General features: G+C 37.1%; 1 protein-coding gene across 7 annotated transcripts in view; it reads right to left on the bottom strand.

Annotated features, from left to right (window-relative positions):
- The window catches only part of ATXN7L1 (ataxin 7 like 1), a 120,065-nt gene that overhangs the window by 7,847 nt on the left and 93,268 nt on the right, over positions 1 to 18,950 (bottom strand). For all 7 annotated transcript variants that reach the window (XM_032996212.2, XM_032996214.2, XM_032996215.2 and 4 more), the window contains 6 exons: positions 17,616 to 17,899; positions 12,543 to 12,625; positions 11,424 to 11,680; positions 8,967 to 9,159; positions 6,393 to 6,514; positions 2,318 to 3,260 (listed from right to left, as the gene is read on the bottom strand). In XM_032996212.2, the coding sequence (XP_032852103.2) occupies positions 2,318 to 3,260; positions 6,393 to 6,514; positions 8,967 to 9,159; positions 11,424 to 11,680; positions 12,543 to 12,625; positions 17,616 to 17,899 (1,882 nt within the window). The remainder of the gene's footprint in view (positions 1 to 2,317; positions 3,261 to 6,392; positions 6,515 to 8,966; positions 9,160 to 11,423; positions 11,681 to 12,542; positions 12,626 to 17,615; positions 17,900 to 18,950) is intronic.

The following is an 18,950-nucleotide window of genomic DNA, read 5'->3' as shown; positions in this document are numbered from 1 at the left end:
GAACCCAATCGTTAACACTTTCAGTTACTATCTATCCAGGCCAGGCTTGAATTGAATTAAGAAAACCAACCAACCCTGAGCCTACCACCAGTCACATCATCCTTTTTTCTGTATTCTTAGTCTCTTAATTTAATTTGCCCTATTACATCAGGGAACAGGAAGAAGATTGTAAGTAACACTGATTTTTTGGTGGAATTTTTACTGTGATTGCATTTCTAGAACACAGCAAGTTGAAAGAGCACAGCTCAAAAGCAATTTCAAGTACTGTATTCTCCAGAGCTTTAATATTCACATGTAGAATACGTAATATTATTTGACCCATATGCTTAAGTGGGTACAAATTTCATTTATTTATAGCACAAATAAACAGTGGGAAATGTCTACTTTGTACTGCATACAATTTGGTATCTTTGTCACAAAGACAATTGGCTGCCAGCCAGACATCTGAAATATAATCAACTCCACTTTACCTTCTATTTTTGATTTCTAGTGTAGCTCCAAAGACCAGCAGTAGAAGAGGAAAGCGTGACCACCTTTTACATATATATACACACACACACGTATACATCTATATGTGTATGTACCTGTACTTGTATATAAAACCACTGTGTTTAAAAATCTGTATATCATTACACTCATTACATATATTTAACCTTTTACTTAAGGAAAAAAATATTAGCATGAATTACATATTTACAAACATTCAGAAAAGACCTCTGATTGATTCTTTGTGGTTTATTTACTTCCATTACTGTGCAACATTCTGAAATACATCACAGACTGGAAGAGGAACGTCCCACAGGAACAGATTTAATCACTAGGGGAGTCAGAGTTTGAAACCAGAACCTCCTGCCTACATCTATAAGACTTCCTCAGACTGCACTAGCTACAGATGCAGTCTATGTACTGTGAGAAGATGATGCAATCCATTTCCTACTACCAATGTTTGTACCAAGGTAACAATACGTACTTATTTTTTCTTCTCATTTGAGATCATGTATCTCAGGGCAACTTAATCTTTTTGGGCACGCACATATTTCAAAAATCAGATGTGTGACAGAATGAACAATTTACAGCATCCTCCACTGACTTCAGTGACTTAAAGACTAGTTCTGATTGCAGGACATGTTTAAAAGGCTTAAAATTAAAAGACAATGCCACTACCCATTTTTAAAAGCCAAACAAGTAATCTCAGTTGCACCTCTGCTGGAATAAGGAAAGAGAAAATATACCTGCTAAGCCATTCTTTGAGACCTTTATTCTGTCTCCTATACCAGTTCTAGAATTCATTTATTCCTTTCTTCCTCTTCCATTTCTCTCGGCTATTACCTATGCCTTGCCAAGATCTTACCCTCTCCATTTCCAAATTCCATTTTACGTGCAATATCCTTAGGAAACAAGAGTTTCACAAAGAAAAAAAAAATTCCTAAGCTACTTTCTCTGGATTTTCTGAGGTATTTTATTTTCTATGGCTTTGTCTTCCAGACACCAGGGCCAGGCTTTGTTTTCTGCGCACTGCACAGCACTGGACACGGTAGCAGAATGAAACAGTCCATCGCTATAAAGACTGCATTGGCAGTTTTTCCACCAAATTTTACTTCACACACAGTTTTGTCCTTATATAGCACCACTGGAAGAGAAATCAAAGCTCTATTGCTAGTGGCAATGAATTAAGAGTGTGTAACCTTATCTGTTGCACTGACTTCAATACTCTGAACACATGCACACTAAAAAAGATACCCAAATGTCCATTAAAGGCCATCTGGTTAAGATCCTAATTTCTTAATTTTTCCAGTTTCAGACAGGAAACAGCATCTGAGGTCAGGCATCTCAGACTCTCCCCAGGTGAAAGGTAGTTGTAAATGTTTTACATAAGAGAAATGAGGAAACTTGGATAACATTAAGAAATGAATCAGCAACAAGTTTGGGAAATGAAACAAACAGAAATGCTGACTCTTATCTTCCCGTTTTAATGACACAATTTATTTCAGAGAGATGAGAATTAAGATAAAAAATTAATTTCTAAAAATTATTTAACCATTCTGGACATTCAATTTTACTTTCAGATACACAAGTGGCTACTTTATTAATTGAATTAAAAATGCCATAAAAATATTTTAAGAAAGTAGATATATATATATATATTATTTTTAACTCTCAAAACATCTTTCTACAGAACAAATACAAATATGCTTCTGAATTAACCTAGAAAGTAGGCTAGAAAGAAGCAAAGATAGTATTTTCTTTTCAGAATGCATGAAATATTTCAAGTCAGTCACACATGACCTGCAAAAAAATAACTGGAAGAGTCCCTTACCTGACGAGAGATGGAGCTGCTTGTAGGATCTGGCACCGCAGAAATAAGGTTGGCAGTGCTCTTTCTATGAACACTATTCATACCAGGCATTTTAGTGATTTTACAGGCTTTGCTACTAGAACTAGAGTTTTTACGTTTTTTTCCTTCTGATTTGTCAAAAGAAAGGGGTAGAGAAGACACTGCATTATGTGCTCCCAGGGAGTGGTCCCCTGAGTGGTGCACAAGAGAAGATACAGACAGATTAGAAGAGTCAATACTGCTTACTACCATGCTCATGTGTTTCACTGAGTCTGTTGAACTACTTGATAATGAAGTCCGTCCTGAGGGCTCCGATTTGGCACTGAGTGGGCTTGTTCCGTTATTTGTATTGTGCACAGACATACTGTTATAGGAAGATGTAGCCTGATAGGAGTTCAAAGTTGAACTGGGATTCAGGACACAGTTCTTTTTGTGGGACCCTGAAAATGAAGATGAGGAAGATGTCTGCAAAGATAGTGAGGAAGATGACGAAGACTGCGGCTTTTTCTTTTTGTTACTTGAAGACTCATCACTCCGAGATGACAGGTCTTTCACTTTTGAGGATTTGCTGGTTTTTGTTTTGGATGGCTTGTGGGATGGGGAAGGGATGACTGCTGGCACTGGTGACACAGCTGATGGCGCCTTAAAAGTTGAGTCCATGATACTTAGGCTGGCAGCCACATGAGGAAAAGCTGTAGTGTGTGACATAATGGAATTCGTATCGGACGTTGTCACAAAGGCTGCGTTTGATAACATGGCTGATGTCATTATGTAAGAAGAAGAAGTGATTCTTGAACTGATAGGTGTTGAAGGAATATACACCGCACTGGGGTTGCTGAAAGGCTGTAAGACTGATGCTGGAAAAGGAGTGGAGACATGTGCTGCTGGAGAAGGCATGGGACTATCTGCCGCAGGAGGAATTTTCCTAAATAGAGATGAAAAAAAAAAAGAAAAAAAGAAAAAAAAAAGACAATCTTTAGATACATAACAACAGCATAGATAGGAAACAATTTCTGGGCAGGACCAACTTAATAAAAAAGGCAAACCTAGTTCATTCTAATTTTGATTCCTATTCTACCAATCACATATATTTTAATATTCACAGTTCAAAATCAGCTCTGCATCCTGCAACACCATTATGAAGTTCTTTGGGATTTACTACAAAGAACCAAACCCAAACCACATGTGTTTCAATATTGTAAAAATTCAGGAAATCTGGATTATGAAGTATATTTTCCTAAAAATTAATTTTGAAATGAGGCACATTAAATCTGTGAAGCCAATGGAGACCTAACAGGAGATGATTAGGTAAAGAACTATGCGGTGTAATTTTCCCTATAAAATACTGTCACGGCACATGAGCCCTAAACCGTGTAACTCGGTTAAACCAGAACTAAGCTCCACTTCAGCTCAAGTGCCCCATGTAGCAATTAAGTGAATAGTGTTACAATTTAATAACTTTATTATAAATTTAATTTCATTTTTTCCTTTCCTATTTTGCCAAACAATTAAAAAAAGCCATTAAAATGCCTGTTGGTGGGTTCTATAAACATTCTAGTCTCTATGTTTCTTTTACTGTCTATGTTCTGCTCCAAAGCTCAGGTTGTGGAACAGTTTCAGTATCAACCTAAACTCACAGGTTAGATTTGATGAGGGTTGTAAATGAGCCAGTTTTGGGGGTTGTGAATCACTTAATCACTGAGATGAGAGGAAAGGAGGAAAGCTCATCCCTTCCCATATACAGTGCTATTCCCAACAGCTCGTTTGAGAGCTGGTTAGATGGGGCTAACTAGGTAAGTTATCAATTAATTTCAGTGATATTGAAAAACTGACAAAACATTAAACAATGCTTGATAAGCTTTATAACTCGTTGAATACTATTCTGAGAATAAAATATAATATTACCTGTGAAATTAGCATAATGTATTCAAATTCCTTTCTATTCAGCCATTATCCTCTATTATTTTATCTAGTCCAGTGTTAAAAAACCAGACTTCTATAATGTTTCTTGGTAAATTATCATGTGAGCTTTCCTCATTATTTAGACTAGAATTTAATTCACAGTTTATCCGATTTCTCTTTGTTAAGAAGCTGTACATCACCATAACTCTGACCTTGTTATCTTCGCTACTGACACCTTTTCAGCTTTTAAAAGCTTATTCTTGCCCTCAAAGTATGATAAAAGAGCGGCTCTGGGTGTGCTGTTTTATCATAAATCAAATCCTAATTACAAGTGTTCTCTCCCAGTATTCTTCCTATGGAGGCTGTCAGACAGAACACTGTTTATGGCACAATTACATAAGGGATTATATACAGTCCATGCCACCAGAAATGAGGAAGTCCTACTGACTGTGACTTGCTACGCAAAGCCGCTTATCAGATCTGTTCCTCAGTTTATTTTTAAAGGAGGGCCAGTCATTCTTACCCACCTCTGTAAAGTGCTTTGAGAACTAGGGATAAAAAGTACTTTGTAAAAGTTTTTATTGCTCTCAAAATATGGCCCTGCATCCCTTTACTTTTTGTCTCAGCTGGATGAGCCACAGCTACCGAGCTGCCCTAGCAGTGGTTATAAAATAACAGCTTTACACATGCTCCTGCTTGGGGAAGACAGGAAAAGATCAGTCCAGAGGAGGGTTGAGGACAGTAGAAGAATACAATAGGGGTTAAGCACTGTGAGCTTCCTGTGTTACACAGACCAGTAAGTACAGATGGAATTCATTAAAATATTAGAGATTACATAAACAGCTAGAATTTGGGAAAACATTTACAATTGGATTTAGTGGGAGCAAGATGAGGCCTGTTTATTTCTTCTACCATATAACTACTGTAGAGGTTATTTTTGGCTTTTGTTTTTTATTTTTTTTTTTTTGTGATAGTAGTGGTACTAGTGACACATTTTCTCAAATGACCGAGTATCTTTTCTCCTGACAAACAAAGCCAATAGATAACAAGTTTTAATCTTTCTATTTAAGGAAACCAAATCAGTTTTATTTGTGGAAGGCGACTGACACTAGTTAACAGCCAAATTTACAAAGTAGAAGAGAAGAACCCCTTGCAGATCAAGCGTGATCTATCTAAACAGACATGAAACTGGCCTTTTTACGGCAAACCCAATCATTTCCAAACTATGTCTCCCAGCACAGTAGCACTGTTATCATGAAGTTACCAGGTTAGTCAGACAAGCCAAGCTTTAGTGTTTCAAAAATATATTTAAATAAAAATCAAACCTTGTTTATCTAATGGCTGGCATCCAATGAATATAACACAGTCCTGATAATAAACAGTGATATGAAACACTGCACTTTAGTGTCATTACATTGGAAGAAGAATGCATTATCCTGTAGCAGAATACCCCCCCAAAAATCAATCCTGTCTGCAGATGCCATGAGCTTTTCAAATACTTAGGTTTTTTAAAAAGAATTTGCATCTTTTTCAGAAGTGCAGCCTATTTTAATCTGTCTGTGTAGCCAAGGCCTACACTGCTTGCAACCTGCATACGAGATATAGACGTGCTCCAATAGTGAGTAATAATCAGAATTTTAAGACCCCAAAGCCAGTAACGGCACTATGGATTAAAAACTATCATATTCCATCTTACGCACAGGCAAATGTGTACTGAGTTCCTTATCTTACAACACGAGCCTTACAGAGCAAAGTCCGAATGAGCAATATAGGTGCATGATACAGGTATAAAACTCTAGGCCAAATCTAACCTGTGTGTTATAAAATGGTATGATACCAAAATGTATCTCCAAACCCAGAACACACTGAGCTTTAATGCTTTTAATTCATATTAACAGAACTACTGAATTATTCCTCCTCAGATTCAGGGAGACTAAAAGAAAGTCCTAAATCTGACAGAAATTTACATTACGGTAGGAAATTGTTCTGTTGTACTGCATATTCCTTAACGGAGAAGAAACAATTTGTATTTGTATTACTGCTATGCCTTAATACAGAGGTAATTTTACGAATGCTTCCTATGGAGTGTTTAATTTAGAAGTTTTACAGAATTAAAAATGTTGAACTACCCACCAAGTGTAAAAATCCCACTTACTTCCACATCTGTGAGTTCAAGTGTTTTTCTACCATGGAGTTTAGTGCGAATCGAAAATGGTCCCATCTTCGGTCAAAGACATAGTACCCTCTTCCCATTAAGCGACTGCCATATGAACAAAACTGAAAGAAAAGATATTTCAACATTGTTTATAAAGAAAATATGTCTCCGTCATAAAATAATAATAATTTATAGATCAAGGAACACCTTTGTAATTTGTATGATGCATACAAAACACCTTTAAAAAGGTGTTTTTCACTATCTGCAGAATAAATACTTTTTGCATGATATATGAAATATATACACAACGTTTCAGCTTAGTGTAAAGTATACTTCATACTTCACTAACAAGTCAGTTTACTATCATGTACAAAGTGTGACAGGGAAGATACAAATGCTGAGGTACTGTCAAGGAAGCAATTCTGGCTAATAATACTCTTACTGCCTCAGACAGACAGTTACACCATTCTGTGCACATTAAATCTTCTAATTGTGTAACAGGAATAAAAAGATAAGTGAATAGGAAAAAGGTGTAATGGGAACATCTTTAGTATCTATTTAGTAAACAAACAAACCGGTGACATTTCAGTAAAAAAATAGATTTTCATCTATGGCACCTACACTACAACAGAACCCTGGATACACCCTTCACAGTGTATGAAAATCATCTAGAGGAGTAGTAAACGTTTTGAGAATTATGCAAAGCTCAGGAGTATTTGCACCTCTTCCTCTGGAGAACTTCCTGAAAAGTCCTACTACACTGAAATGGTATGATCAGGAATCTACCCTTTCTTCAGTTCAGTCTTACTTATCTCACATTACGTAGAGAACTGCTGCAACACCTATTTGTGGGAGAGAAACCTGTTATAAATTGTCCTCAGAAAACAAGACAGCTCTTTATCATGCAGGGACAAAGTCATGCAAATTCTGTCTGAGAGCAGAAGCTACTGATGCGGTAGAAAAACATCCATTTAAAGTACATTTTAGCTTAATAGACAGTGAGTAGTGACTGTAATTGTTCATCCTGAGTCTGTTTCAGGACAAGGTTAAAAAAGTTAATGAAAACCATTATGAAACCACCTAAATTGATAAACTAGCCTCACCTCCCAGTGACACAGATCAGTTACCACTAAGAGGTGGATTAAGAAGCTACTGCCTTTTCCCCATCAATTACTACCTATGACCGAGCCGGGAGAGGGAATTTGTAAAGAAAGTCCACTTCAGTATGAAATTTAGCAAGTTAGCATGAACTGTGCTGAAGGCAATTTACACCATCTTTTCTGACTTCATGTTCATATGGACCAAGAACAGTTGCACTATCACTAACTGCTTCAGTTGAGAGGTGCTAAGATTTCAAAGAACAGATGAACCTGTGGGATTTGCCTTGAAACAGAACGAGGATCCTAAACCAAAATGGCTATTGACAGCCATGCCTCACTGACAGTGCCTGTACAAGAACTGGCTGCACTTAGATTATTTTTTAAAATTGTGTGGTCACACATGTAGTGAGCCTTTGGCGTTTAATTCACACAGAAGCAGTCAACAAAACCAAAGTAGAATACAAGAGTACCAAGGAAGCAGGAGGTTCCTGCATATCATAGTATTGCATGGACTATAATTATTCTTATTTTCTTGTAAGAACCAAATTAATCTGACAGTCATTTGATGTTCAGTTCATACTTTTTCCTGGTGTCTCACAGTAATAAGTTGTCCTTTGCTCTAGGGAATACAGACAATGCTACAGTTATCGGAGTGTTTGTTTTATTCCGCATATCATATGGAAAACATGTAAGTGGAGTCTTCATTAATTTTATTCCTTGGCTCAATTTTGATGAGAACCAACTGCTTAAAAGTTCAAGAATTCTTCCATTGCTTCTTGGTTTGTACAGCGCAAACAAATTCACACTGCAGAGACAATGTCACAATGCAGCTCTTTACTACTTCCAATGAAATTTCTCACTAACACAGGAGAAAGACAAAAACAGCTGCCAGAGAAGCACATTCTTAAGCCACCACCAGAGCAGATGGGCTATGCCATGCTCTAGACTTTCCATTTTTAGAAGCTATTGCTTCATTCGTCTAAGTCCACATACACTCACATAAATGATATTTAATTACTGCTTCAAACCAGACTACAAAAATCAACAACGCGCTGCAACAGCCCTTTGCTGCTGTACAATTTTCAGAGCTATACCCAACTGCAAGGTATCATTTCGTAAGAACTATGACAACAGAGATTATCTGTTCATGTCACATTTAAAACAATGCAACTTTGCTCAGTTTAGCAGAATTACACCCAAGTTGCAGTCTACTGAGCTGAAAATCTAAAACTAGAACTTCTGATTTTCTGCTGCTCATCTTGTCCTGCAACCTATTTGTCACATGCACTGACCAGTCTTCTCCTACCTTATCCCATCCATACCATTTTCTGTTAAATGCATTTATTCTCTTTAGACTACAGTTTTCAGAATGTAAGGTCCTCATTCCTTACATTTTTAATAAATTACTTCTTTTTTTCTCCCCTCCCTAATTGCCTAAGAATAATGGCAAGGCATGCCAGAGACAGACACATACCCCAAGAGGTCTGGGATGGTGTCCAGAAAAATGACAGTCTAATTTCTCAGATTCTTCAGCTCCATCCGCTTCTCCTTCATCACTGGACAATCTGCTTGTTAAATCTCCTCCCATGGAAGGCAGTGGCAGTTCTGGTATGTACCCACTGTGGTTTGAAGAGCTGTTGCTGTTTATGCTATTTGCAGATGATGGTCTAGAAAGAGAATATACAATTAAATCATCATTGTTCAAAGGCTCTGCAAACCTACCAGCTGGAGTCAGGCATCAACGTAAGTTATACCAGAAATGATCATATAAAGAAGGACAGTAAAAGATATAGAATAGCTGACATTCGGTCTTGTCAGAAATATATTGCAGCTTATCATCGAGTTAATGTTAGCAGAAGGACCTTTGTATTGCCTGAAATTTTAAATTTGCCATGAAGCTGAGTTTCAGACCTTGAGAGAGGCAAAGTATATTAAAAATGCAAACAAAAATCCGATGCATAAAATCTTCTTACATTGCACTATTACTTTGCTACTTCATTAATCCCAAGGGTCCAGTTATGAAATTTTTTTCATACCAAAATCCTACTGAAATGAATGTACTAAATATAGTAAAATACAGTAAAATATAGTAAGTGTTTAGTTGTCACCCTCTACAGCTAGATTATCAAGTGAAGTAACTTGGAGGACCTCTTGCAGTATGTATGTTTTCTTTACCTTTGTCTAAAATCCAATAAAACAAAGTGGGAATGCACCACAGGGTATGATGGTGCCTTGCCTTTCAAAAGTAGCTTGGAAACAAATTAGATTAGAAGCGAGGGTGGAGAAGCATTCTCAATTACAATCCGTACAACCAAGTATGGCTGCAGACCTCTGAGGTTGGAGGAGATGTCTGCATCGAGCAAAATCTGAGGATGATCTTCAATCTCATGAATTTATGCTGTCAGAACACAGCAGTCACTAAGACTGTGGACAGGTGCCCTCTTCTGAACTGAGCTGGGATTGCTCACCAGTGTCCATCAGCCAGAAATAATTGCTGCAGCTGCTGATGCGAGGGGCAGAGTGCGAGCTCTCCATAGCCTTGAGGAAAAGTCGGCCAGGTCAAGCCAAGCCACCGTTGGTGAAACCAGCAAGCTCTGCCTCAGCAGAGCAGGGAGCACTCACATAACCCCTTCCAGCAGCGGCGCTGCAGGCCTGCTGGCTCCCCGCAGAGAGGTAAGCAAGGCTCTCCTCTGGCACAGCTGCTTGAAAACCAGACAGGACGACAGAACAGAGGCACTGCAGCAGAAACGGGAGTGCAGATTGTACAAACACAGTGTCTGACTGCTAAAATCCTCCTCCTCATGTACCGCTACATTTGCAATTTCTTCAGCTGACTCTCACTGAATCGCATTCTAGTTTTGCTTCTTTGACTGTAACATCTACTAAAAAGAATGTCTGCCCATCCCCCTGTGCTCCTCTATGTAAGAATTGTGTAAGGTCACTTCTTTTACAAGAATCATGCAGAGTTCTCACTAATTTATCTAGGGGTATTCTTTCATTGTCTTTTCACTCAAATCCTGTAAGGCCCACCTCTGCCACTGTATGCATAAAATTTCATTATGGCTTGAAAATACTGGAAATGGATGTGTCTGTAAAACTTGAGATAGCAAATACAACAACTATCTCTTCAAAATAGTCCCAAAACGGGCACCCGATCCTCACCAAGGCATCTGCAAATAAGATAAATACAAAACTAAATAAGTATTAACAAAACCAATTGGTTTAGCTCTATCTACTCCAGCTAAAACTGGTACCAAAAAAACCCCAAACAAAACATATGGAAAATTTACTAGAGGATAATTAGAATTCAGTAGATCTAACACCTCATACTAGTTTTTCTAAAGGGATGTCTTTAGAAGTTTGCAATGCCTTTCTGAAGACTATCCTTTCTAAGAAAAATCTTCAAAATGAGGAGAGACATGCTATGGGCAGTTTCAAATCATAGTTTTAAGAACTAGATGCTTGCATTGTCATTTACACTAAATTACACCTTTTTTTACAAGACATTCAATTGATGTAATTGCTGAAGTATTTGCAGAGAAAAATTCTACATAAACGTGCAGAATTTCACCACTGATACCTGCCCTGATACATGTAAATAGACTTTCATTCCCAAATGTGCCAGAATGACTTGAATGTAAACTTTCCTAATTATTACCAATCATTTCAGCCAAAAAATGCAGTTAGTCTGAGATTCTGAGCCAAGGGTGAGCACCACTCCTTACCTCACTTCCAGGCTACCATGGACAGACTTAGCTTAATACAAATATAGTCTACTTTCTACTGCTAGCAGAAACTCTTATATTAATATGTTTTATCTTGCAGTCGCCTAAAGGAATACTGAACGCTTACAAAATAAGCTGTATGAAAGACTAAGATGTTTCTTACAGCACCTTCAGAATGCAACATTTCATGCTGGAGAACTGCTTACCTTGGAAGTACAGAATTTGGTGGTCTAGATTTTGCAGGAGATGTGACTTTAGATTCTTGCCCAGAGTTCACTGAAGATCCTGACAGAGAGTCTTGTGCTGGTGTGGGCTGGCTCTGATAGCTCTCCCTTGCAGATGGTGGATGCTCTTTGTCTTTTGCAACTTCTTTTTCCCTGGATCGAGCTTTGTGTTCAGCTAGAAGGATGTCAAACTGTTTTTTACGGCCTGGAACTGCTCGTCGATGATTAAGTGAATGAGTCTAAAAATAGGGTGGTTAGAAAGCATTTGTGTGTGCATGACATTGTTTATGAGTCCTCTATACTTCCGATACACCACAACTCTAAAAGATAAAATCTACTTCAAACAACTTTAGCCACAGTTATGGAAATAAAGCTGTTATTCCACATTATCGTTGATAATTTATGAAGTCATTCTTAAGGAATGCCAACATCCACGCTAAAATTACTTTTTGCAACAATGTTCATATAATAGAGTCTATTGACTGACTTACCTTTTCCAAGACAGAAAATATAATTCCAATGACTTTAAAATATTAAGAAGTAACATCATTGTAGCTCTTAACTTACAATGAAATATTGATTTAATTGGATTGAAAAATCTGAATAAGTTTTAAAGCAAATTTAACTGATCATCTCTACTGACAGGCAGCACATACACATATAAATGTTCATTATAAATATCTTACATTGCTGCTACTTTTTGACATGAGACTTATTACTATCACAAGGGCAGCCTCTAAGTAATTTATTATACAAAAATCACATTAATTTTTTACTAAAAATTGACTATGCTTCAACATTGTTGCACACATGAACCAAAAAAGGAGCATTTAAAATAACAGTTGTGCTTCTACATGAAACGTTAATGCTTTTTGCATAACAAAATGACAAGAAAAAAAAAGTCTTTTTAGAAGTATCAGTGGAATAATGCAGATGCTCTGATTCAAAGAAACAGAATTACTCAAAAGAATTACCTGAAGACAGCGTCTGAATACCATACCCATTGTCTGTAAGACAGGAGCAGGTATGACCTCTCAAACTACTGTGGTAGGATTTAAACTATAACAAAGCATCTGATATTTTATCTTCTAAGAAAAATACCTTGCAGGTGAGCGATCTTGTGCAAGGTTTCTTTGTTTCAGGATCCAGTACTCCACAGTGTTTATTTGGGTCAAATTCTCTTTCTGTTTGATGGAGAGGTGGGTAGAAAAAGGAACAAAAAAAAAAAAAAAAGAAGAAGAAAAAAAAAAAAAAAGAGTTTATTACAGAAATTTTAACCAGAATAGCTGTAATTTTTGCGTGGTAGTACTTAATTCAACCAGGCTCAACCTGAACCACTGATCCCAACCCCAGCACCCCAGAATAGTGGCACGTGCATCACTCATACAGTTGTGCATTTTTTTGCCCTACATGTTTCAAACTATTTAGAGACGGATTTCAGTCACAGACTTCATAGAAATAAGTCTGCTTACAGAGCTGCACTCAGTGGTGTGGCCCAAACACAGGACCAAGCCAAATACCCATGACTTCAATTCCCTCTCTAATGCTGGCTGCCTCTGAGGCTGTGAAATACAACGTTTGCAAATCTAGCTTCTGAGTTTGGCTGACACGTATAGACAAAATATCCCAAGTGCTTTGAACGACATTTATTTGACATACTCAGAAACTCCAAAAAACAACCTGTGGTGTCTCAAAAGTTAATGCAAGATTACTAGTGGCATTTTAAAAACAAAATTTATCTAAATCTGTCCCCTAAATCTATGTAAAAAACAATGTGTATGTTAGTTCTTATTTCCCTATGTAAAGAGAGGCATGGAGTTTAAAGTTTGCAGATATTACCAAAAAAAAGTCATTTACATGAGTTCTACTCATGATTAACATTAAAAGTGCATTAATATTTAATATGCTGTATTTGCATGTTTCATTTTCATTAATATTTTAGTATGTTTATACCACAGATAGCATCACCTCCTTCAGGTTATGTTAATATAATTTTAGGGCTTGCACTACAGAGGTATAACAAAACTATGGACATACACTTTCAAGTTTATGCCACCAAAACCCGCCTGCCATTATCTTTATATACCTTGAACATTGTGTGTTTTAATTGTCAGACTGGTTTGCTTTTGTTTGATAATGGAATATAAACTATTTGCCAAAGCCTATTTTCACTATACAGTAGTGTTACATTCATATATAATAAACATCCTGTACTCAAATACTACATTTAATCTGAGGCTCTAAACATTCTTTATAAACAAACAAATCAGAGCAAAGATGAAGACAGCAATTCAAAGTTATGTTACACTGTTATGACAGCATCACAGCGAGTAGAACAGCTGGAAGAAGAAACATGAGGCCACGCAGCCTACATTAGACGACAACTGCTGTCCAGGTATCACAATTACCAGCAGTTTTATGTATTCTGCTAAATGGGCTTAAAAATGATAAACATTAAATGGTTATGTTCTTGACCTATTAGCAGAGACACACCAAAAAGTGAGCTTGGAAAAAACAGTTGTCACTTTTTTTTTGGTAAAATCTACAAAGGGACTGAAATCTGTCACAAGTAGTTGTAGTTTCTGTGGCCTTTACAGCACAACAGAAACAGAGAAGTAGCTGTGTATGACTAAATATAATAAACATTTTTTCCTACTTAATGGATGAAAATGCATGTTCGTGAACTAAAGGAGTTAATTGCTCCTGGTTCTTGAGTATATGATGTTCCTATCACAGTCTCCCGAATCACCCACCTGAAAACCTTCAATGCAAATTTAAAAAAAAACTAAATAGATTATATGGACTTAGAAATATGCCTTCAAATGAAAAATCCTGAGAATAATCATAAGGCTGCGGAATGTATACTGAAAGTCACCAAGTGAGGATGGTTTTGGACCAACAGGGAAACATACTTCAAAAATCAAAAGTGCTCCCTTTGGGAGCATCCAGATTGCTCCTTGTCAATAAGAGTGTCCCAACCAAGCACAACTTGGAGGACTGATTACAGCAAAGCCAGTTATTAGGAAAACATACAGAGGTAAAATCAACAGAAGGAATTATAGTCACAAAAAGTGGAAACCTCCGCCATCTACTGAATAACAAAGTAAAATGCTTTCCCTGAGAAACAGAAAATACTAAACAAACGGGAAATCTCTTCTCCTGGCTGAAGCGTGTGTGGCTGTTCCAGAGAAATCATGAACATCTAATTGCCAGCTACAGATGTGCCTGGTTTGGGCAACACATTAAATGAAGATTATCACCTTCTTATTAATAGCAAAATTCTGCTTCGGACTACCTCTGTATTGGGAAATGTGTAGTGTGAGAACCCCTAGACTCTTGTGCACAGGCACAGCTTCAGAAAGCTGCTTCTCCAGAATGGATTCCACTTCTTCATGTTCAGTGGACGAAGTAAAGAGCATTCATCATAACCTCACTGAAAGAAGAGGAAGGGCCAAAATTGAATTGTCTCAAACTCCTGTTTGCAACACATCAGATATTCTTGGTGTCAACTGGGCATCTCTATTTAACTTCACCCCAAAGAGAAAAAGAACTAAGGAAGATTTATGAAAAAATATTTTGGTTTTGCTACTAGGGAACACTGGTCCACTTATGCTGGGTAGCTACAGACTGTCTTTTGTGGTTCCATAAGCTGTTTCTTAACTCTCACCAACAATAGCGTTCCTGAAAAGAGGGCATGTTCATTTATCACCCAAACAACCACCAGCTCTCAGCAAAGGAAAAAAACTTCAGCCACAGTCAGGGAAATGGTGTGAGAGAGAGAGTGAAGGTTACTAAAAGGGAAAGAAAACATATATAAGCTGGCCAGACCTATTAAGGAGCTTCAAAAAATTAACAACTGTACAGTTCCACAGCAGCAAACTAAGGGAAACCTAAATTCCCTAGAAATCATCTAATTCTTTTAATGTGAAATGAACGAAATTTGTGTGATATCTAAAATAGTCATCTCATTGACCTTCCAAGATCTTTTTCTCAGTCTTTGCACAGTCCTGTATAACAGTGGAAAAGAATCCATCATAGTGACACACAATCTACAGGCAATTCATCCACAGTGCTCTCAGGACTTCTCCTATTTGTATCATTGCTAAATTATCTCATTGCTGCATCAACACATGAGACAGTATAAGTAAGACTGAACAGATTCTAAATCTGATAATGACAGAGGAGCTTTTTTTAAAAAAAAAAGTATCAATTCTGTGGATATAAAAGTAAACTAATGCCTACTGGAGTGCTCAAACAGTTGTGTGCAGAAATTTCCACCAGTGAAACGTTCCTTAGCCTGGAAGGCACTGCAAGTGACGAGTTAGAGACAGAACAGCGATGGAGTCACCTCCACAGATAAATGCAAGAAAGTTGAAGGAAAGCCCTACAGAAATGATTCTCCTTTATGAACACGTTTCAGCAAGCACCTGTACAAAAAAGGTAAAAGTATCACCTACAGCCATGCGGTGGTATGTCATGACATGTGGAAAACAAGTACAGTTTTTTATAGTATCAGTTTCAACTGCCCAAGTAGGAATTCAGTATTGATTAGCTAAATTAAGCATCTAAACCATTAAAGGAAATAATAGGTTAAAAGAAACCGATCTGTTAAATTAACTGTAAAATATGTACAGTTTTTATTAGAATAACAAATAGGATCTTAGCAAGTGAAATGTAAGGTTTAAAAGCTCAATCAGCTACTTGCTCGTAATATTTTTTCATTTTGTGAAACACTACAAAGGAACAACAGTTCTGTTTTCTTACATGCCACCTTTAGGTAGTTAAGAAAGCAATCAGCGTACTGAACCCTTTAAGGCAGTGGCATTGCTCCATACCCCACACAGCCCTAGCAAACACCTCGCACTGGTCTGGAATCAAGCCAAGGTAGCAGTACCATAGGCTAACTGCCAAATTTGAGAAAATAAAAAAATAAACCCGATGTTCAGTCAACAAATAGGGCACACTCATTAACTGGAAATGAAAGCATTTATCTCGTACAACTTATACTTGGTTCATAACTAGTGCACATTTAGAAATCATGTGAACTAACTTACTGCCAAACTGACGATCTAATGCAGATCATGCTGCCATTAGCAAAATTAGCCTTTCACTACACACAAGAAGTTCCTGCCCAAATCACAAAGTACTGCCAGCTGATGAATAGGCCCTGCACAGCTTCTGAAGCTATAAGCTTGAGTCAGTTACTTTTGCCTTAAAAAAAAAAAAAAAACAAAACAACAAAAAAACCCCACAAAAACAAAAATTAAAAACCTCAAAACACTTTGTTTCCTTTCATTCAGAACAAAAATACGTTTTCAGCTTTAGGGGCCAAATTCTCTACTCACTGCCCAACAGCTGGCATGGGTCACCTCTGGGGAACTCCACAGAAAATAATTCTTCCTCCCAATGGATGACTGAGAGAGCCTCTGCTCTCCCATGATGGGGTGTTCTGTGCTTCAGAGGCAGATTCGCACGGGGACCTACATCCTCAATACAGCCCTGCCTAAGACCACCCAGGGCATTTCCACATTTAATGTTGCTCCCTCAACCCCACCCTACTGTGCTCCTGAGAAAGACCAAGATCCCCACGCTACAAAAGTCTTCACATGCTACAAGTGTCTTCACTGATGTGTGAATCGCAGGGGCGGGGGGGTGGAGGGGAATTATGAGTTTTAAGACTTTCCCAGAATTTCCCGTATCTTCTTAGAATTTTCTATTATTTAAAACCAAGAAGAAGATTCTTTAAAAAGACGTGACTTTGTGGATAATCCAATGTTTTAAACCTCAACTGTTCAATTTGATCATGACCATACTAAAGGCAATCAACCAAGGCACATTTACTTTTGTTGCAAACAGACTCAAATTACATAATGGCTTAAGGAAGCTTTCTGCCTTTCTGTTTTAATGAATTTACTTCCTTAAAAATGTGTACTTGGCCTGTTGACCAGTTGAGAAATGCATTAAACACGCTAATTTCAAGCTAAACAGAATGTGTACTTTGAAAATATTTTACACATGCTAATATGAAAGCTTTCTTTTTCATATATGCAAACTGGCACCTTACAGTAAAAAAATCAAACCAAAAGCAGGCGACAGCATTTTATTAGTACATTATTTCTGAGCTATATTCATGAAGACAGACTACCTCAAAAATAAAACTACAACATCACTCACCTGAAAGTCTTTTGTAAGGCTTGTTACTGCTTTTAGTGCCATTTTGGTGTTTCTTGTCTATTGATGGAGCAACGATTCCTTTGCCGTTCAGAATCTTTTCTGGTGACGGTGGCACTGACTTAGATGTCAAACCAGATTTAACCAAAGTTGGAGCAGGTATAGTGGATGAAGAAGCTGAGGAGGAGGTGATGGTGGTAGTGGTTGCAGAATTCATTTTAACATTGGCACCATCTGCCTTCACTAAGTTAGGAATTTTCTCTAGACTGACTACTGGAACAGGAACACTGCAAAACCAAAGAAAAATCCTCAAGTTGTATTATCTGTACCAAAGGTTTACAGTTACTTAATCCCCCTCCACAGATACAAAAATTTCAATGCAAGTGACACAATATCTTCAGAGCAGTCTAAAATGAAATACTTAGTACCATTATTGACTATTTTTGTTCAATTAAATGTTTACACAAACAGCCATCTGTAAAGCCTGGCAATACAGAGAATTATGAAGACGAGCCTTTGTGGTTTTCTTGTTTGTTTGTTTGTGTTTTTGTTTGTTTGTTTTTATTTTTTTTTAAGATCCAATCCCCTGCTGTTTATAAATAAAATAAGTCTTTGGTACTAAGCAAAACACACCCCCTTACATATATGGTCTCAAGCCTTTAACACAAGCAGGTATCAGCCATGTGTATGCTGTACTAAGCTCATCATGAAAACAAAGTAGCTTCCTAACAATATTAATATTTTTAAACAAACAAAAAAATAATTCATTTGCTCAGATGTGTCTGAATGACATAATAGTTCTGGAAACAATGAGAAAAGAGATTCTAAGCACAGAAATCTTAACAGCAGCCCCTTTAGATGTATTAAAATCCTTAACGAATCGAACATTACTAAAATGTATTTTTAATAAAATCTTATGAACTTAAAAATATAAAATCCCAATATAATTATTAGCCTAGTTGGCCCTTTTCAGAATAAAGCTTGCAATAACTAACTTCTTCTAACTTAACTACCACCACAGCATATTTGTGACACTAACAAATGTTTTCTTCTCAATTTGGCAGCAAAAAAAATTGAGACCGGTGATTTTCAATTCTAACATTATTTTAACATTTCTGGCTCCTATCCACATAAGAAAATATCCAATAACAATAGCTGCTTCTTACTTACCCAACAATTCTAAAATTTTATGTGTCCTGTGACTACCAATTAACATATAACATATAAATTATATACCCCTCCTTACTGAAACAAACCCAGAGAAAAATACCAATTTAGAAAACAAAATTCTCAGAGCTTTAAGCCCAGGTTTCATTGGAGGCTGCAAATGAAAACATC

The sequence above is a fragment of the Tyto alba genome, unplaced genomic scaffold (genome assembly GCF_018691265.1).
Source record: "Tyto alba isolate M040663 unplaced genomic scaffold, T.alba_DEE_v4.0 Super-Scaffold_2, whole genome shotgun sequence".
In the NCBI taxonomy this organism is placed as follows: Eukaryota; Metazoa; Chordata; class Aves; order Strigiformes; family Tytonidae; genus Tyto; species Tyto alba.
The sequence above is the reverse complement of the archived record's forward strand: the minus strand, read 5'-3'. Positions and strand labels throughout refer to the sequence as shown.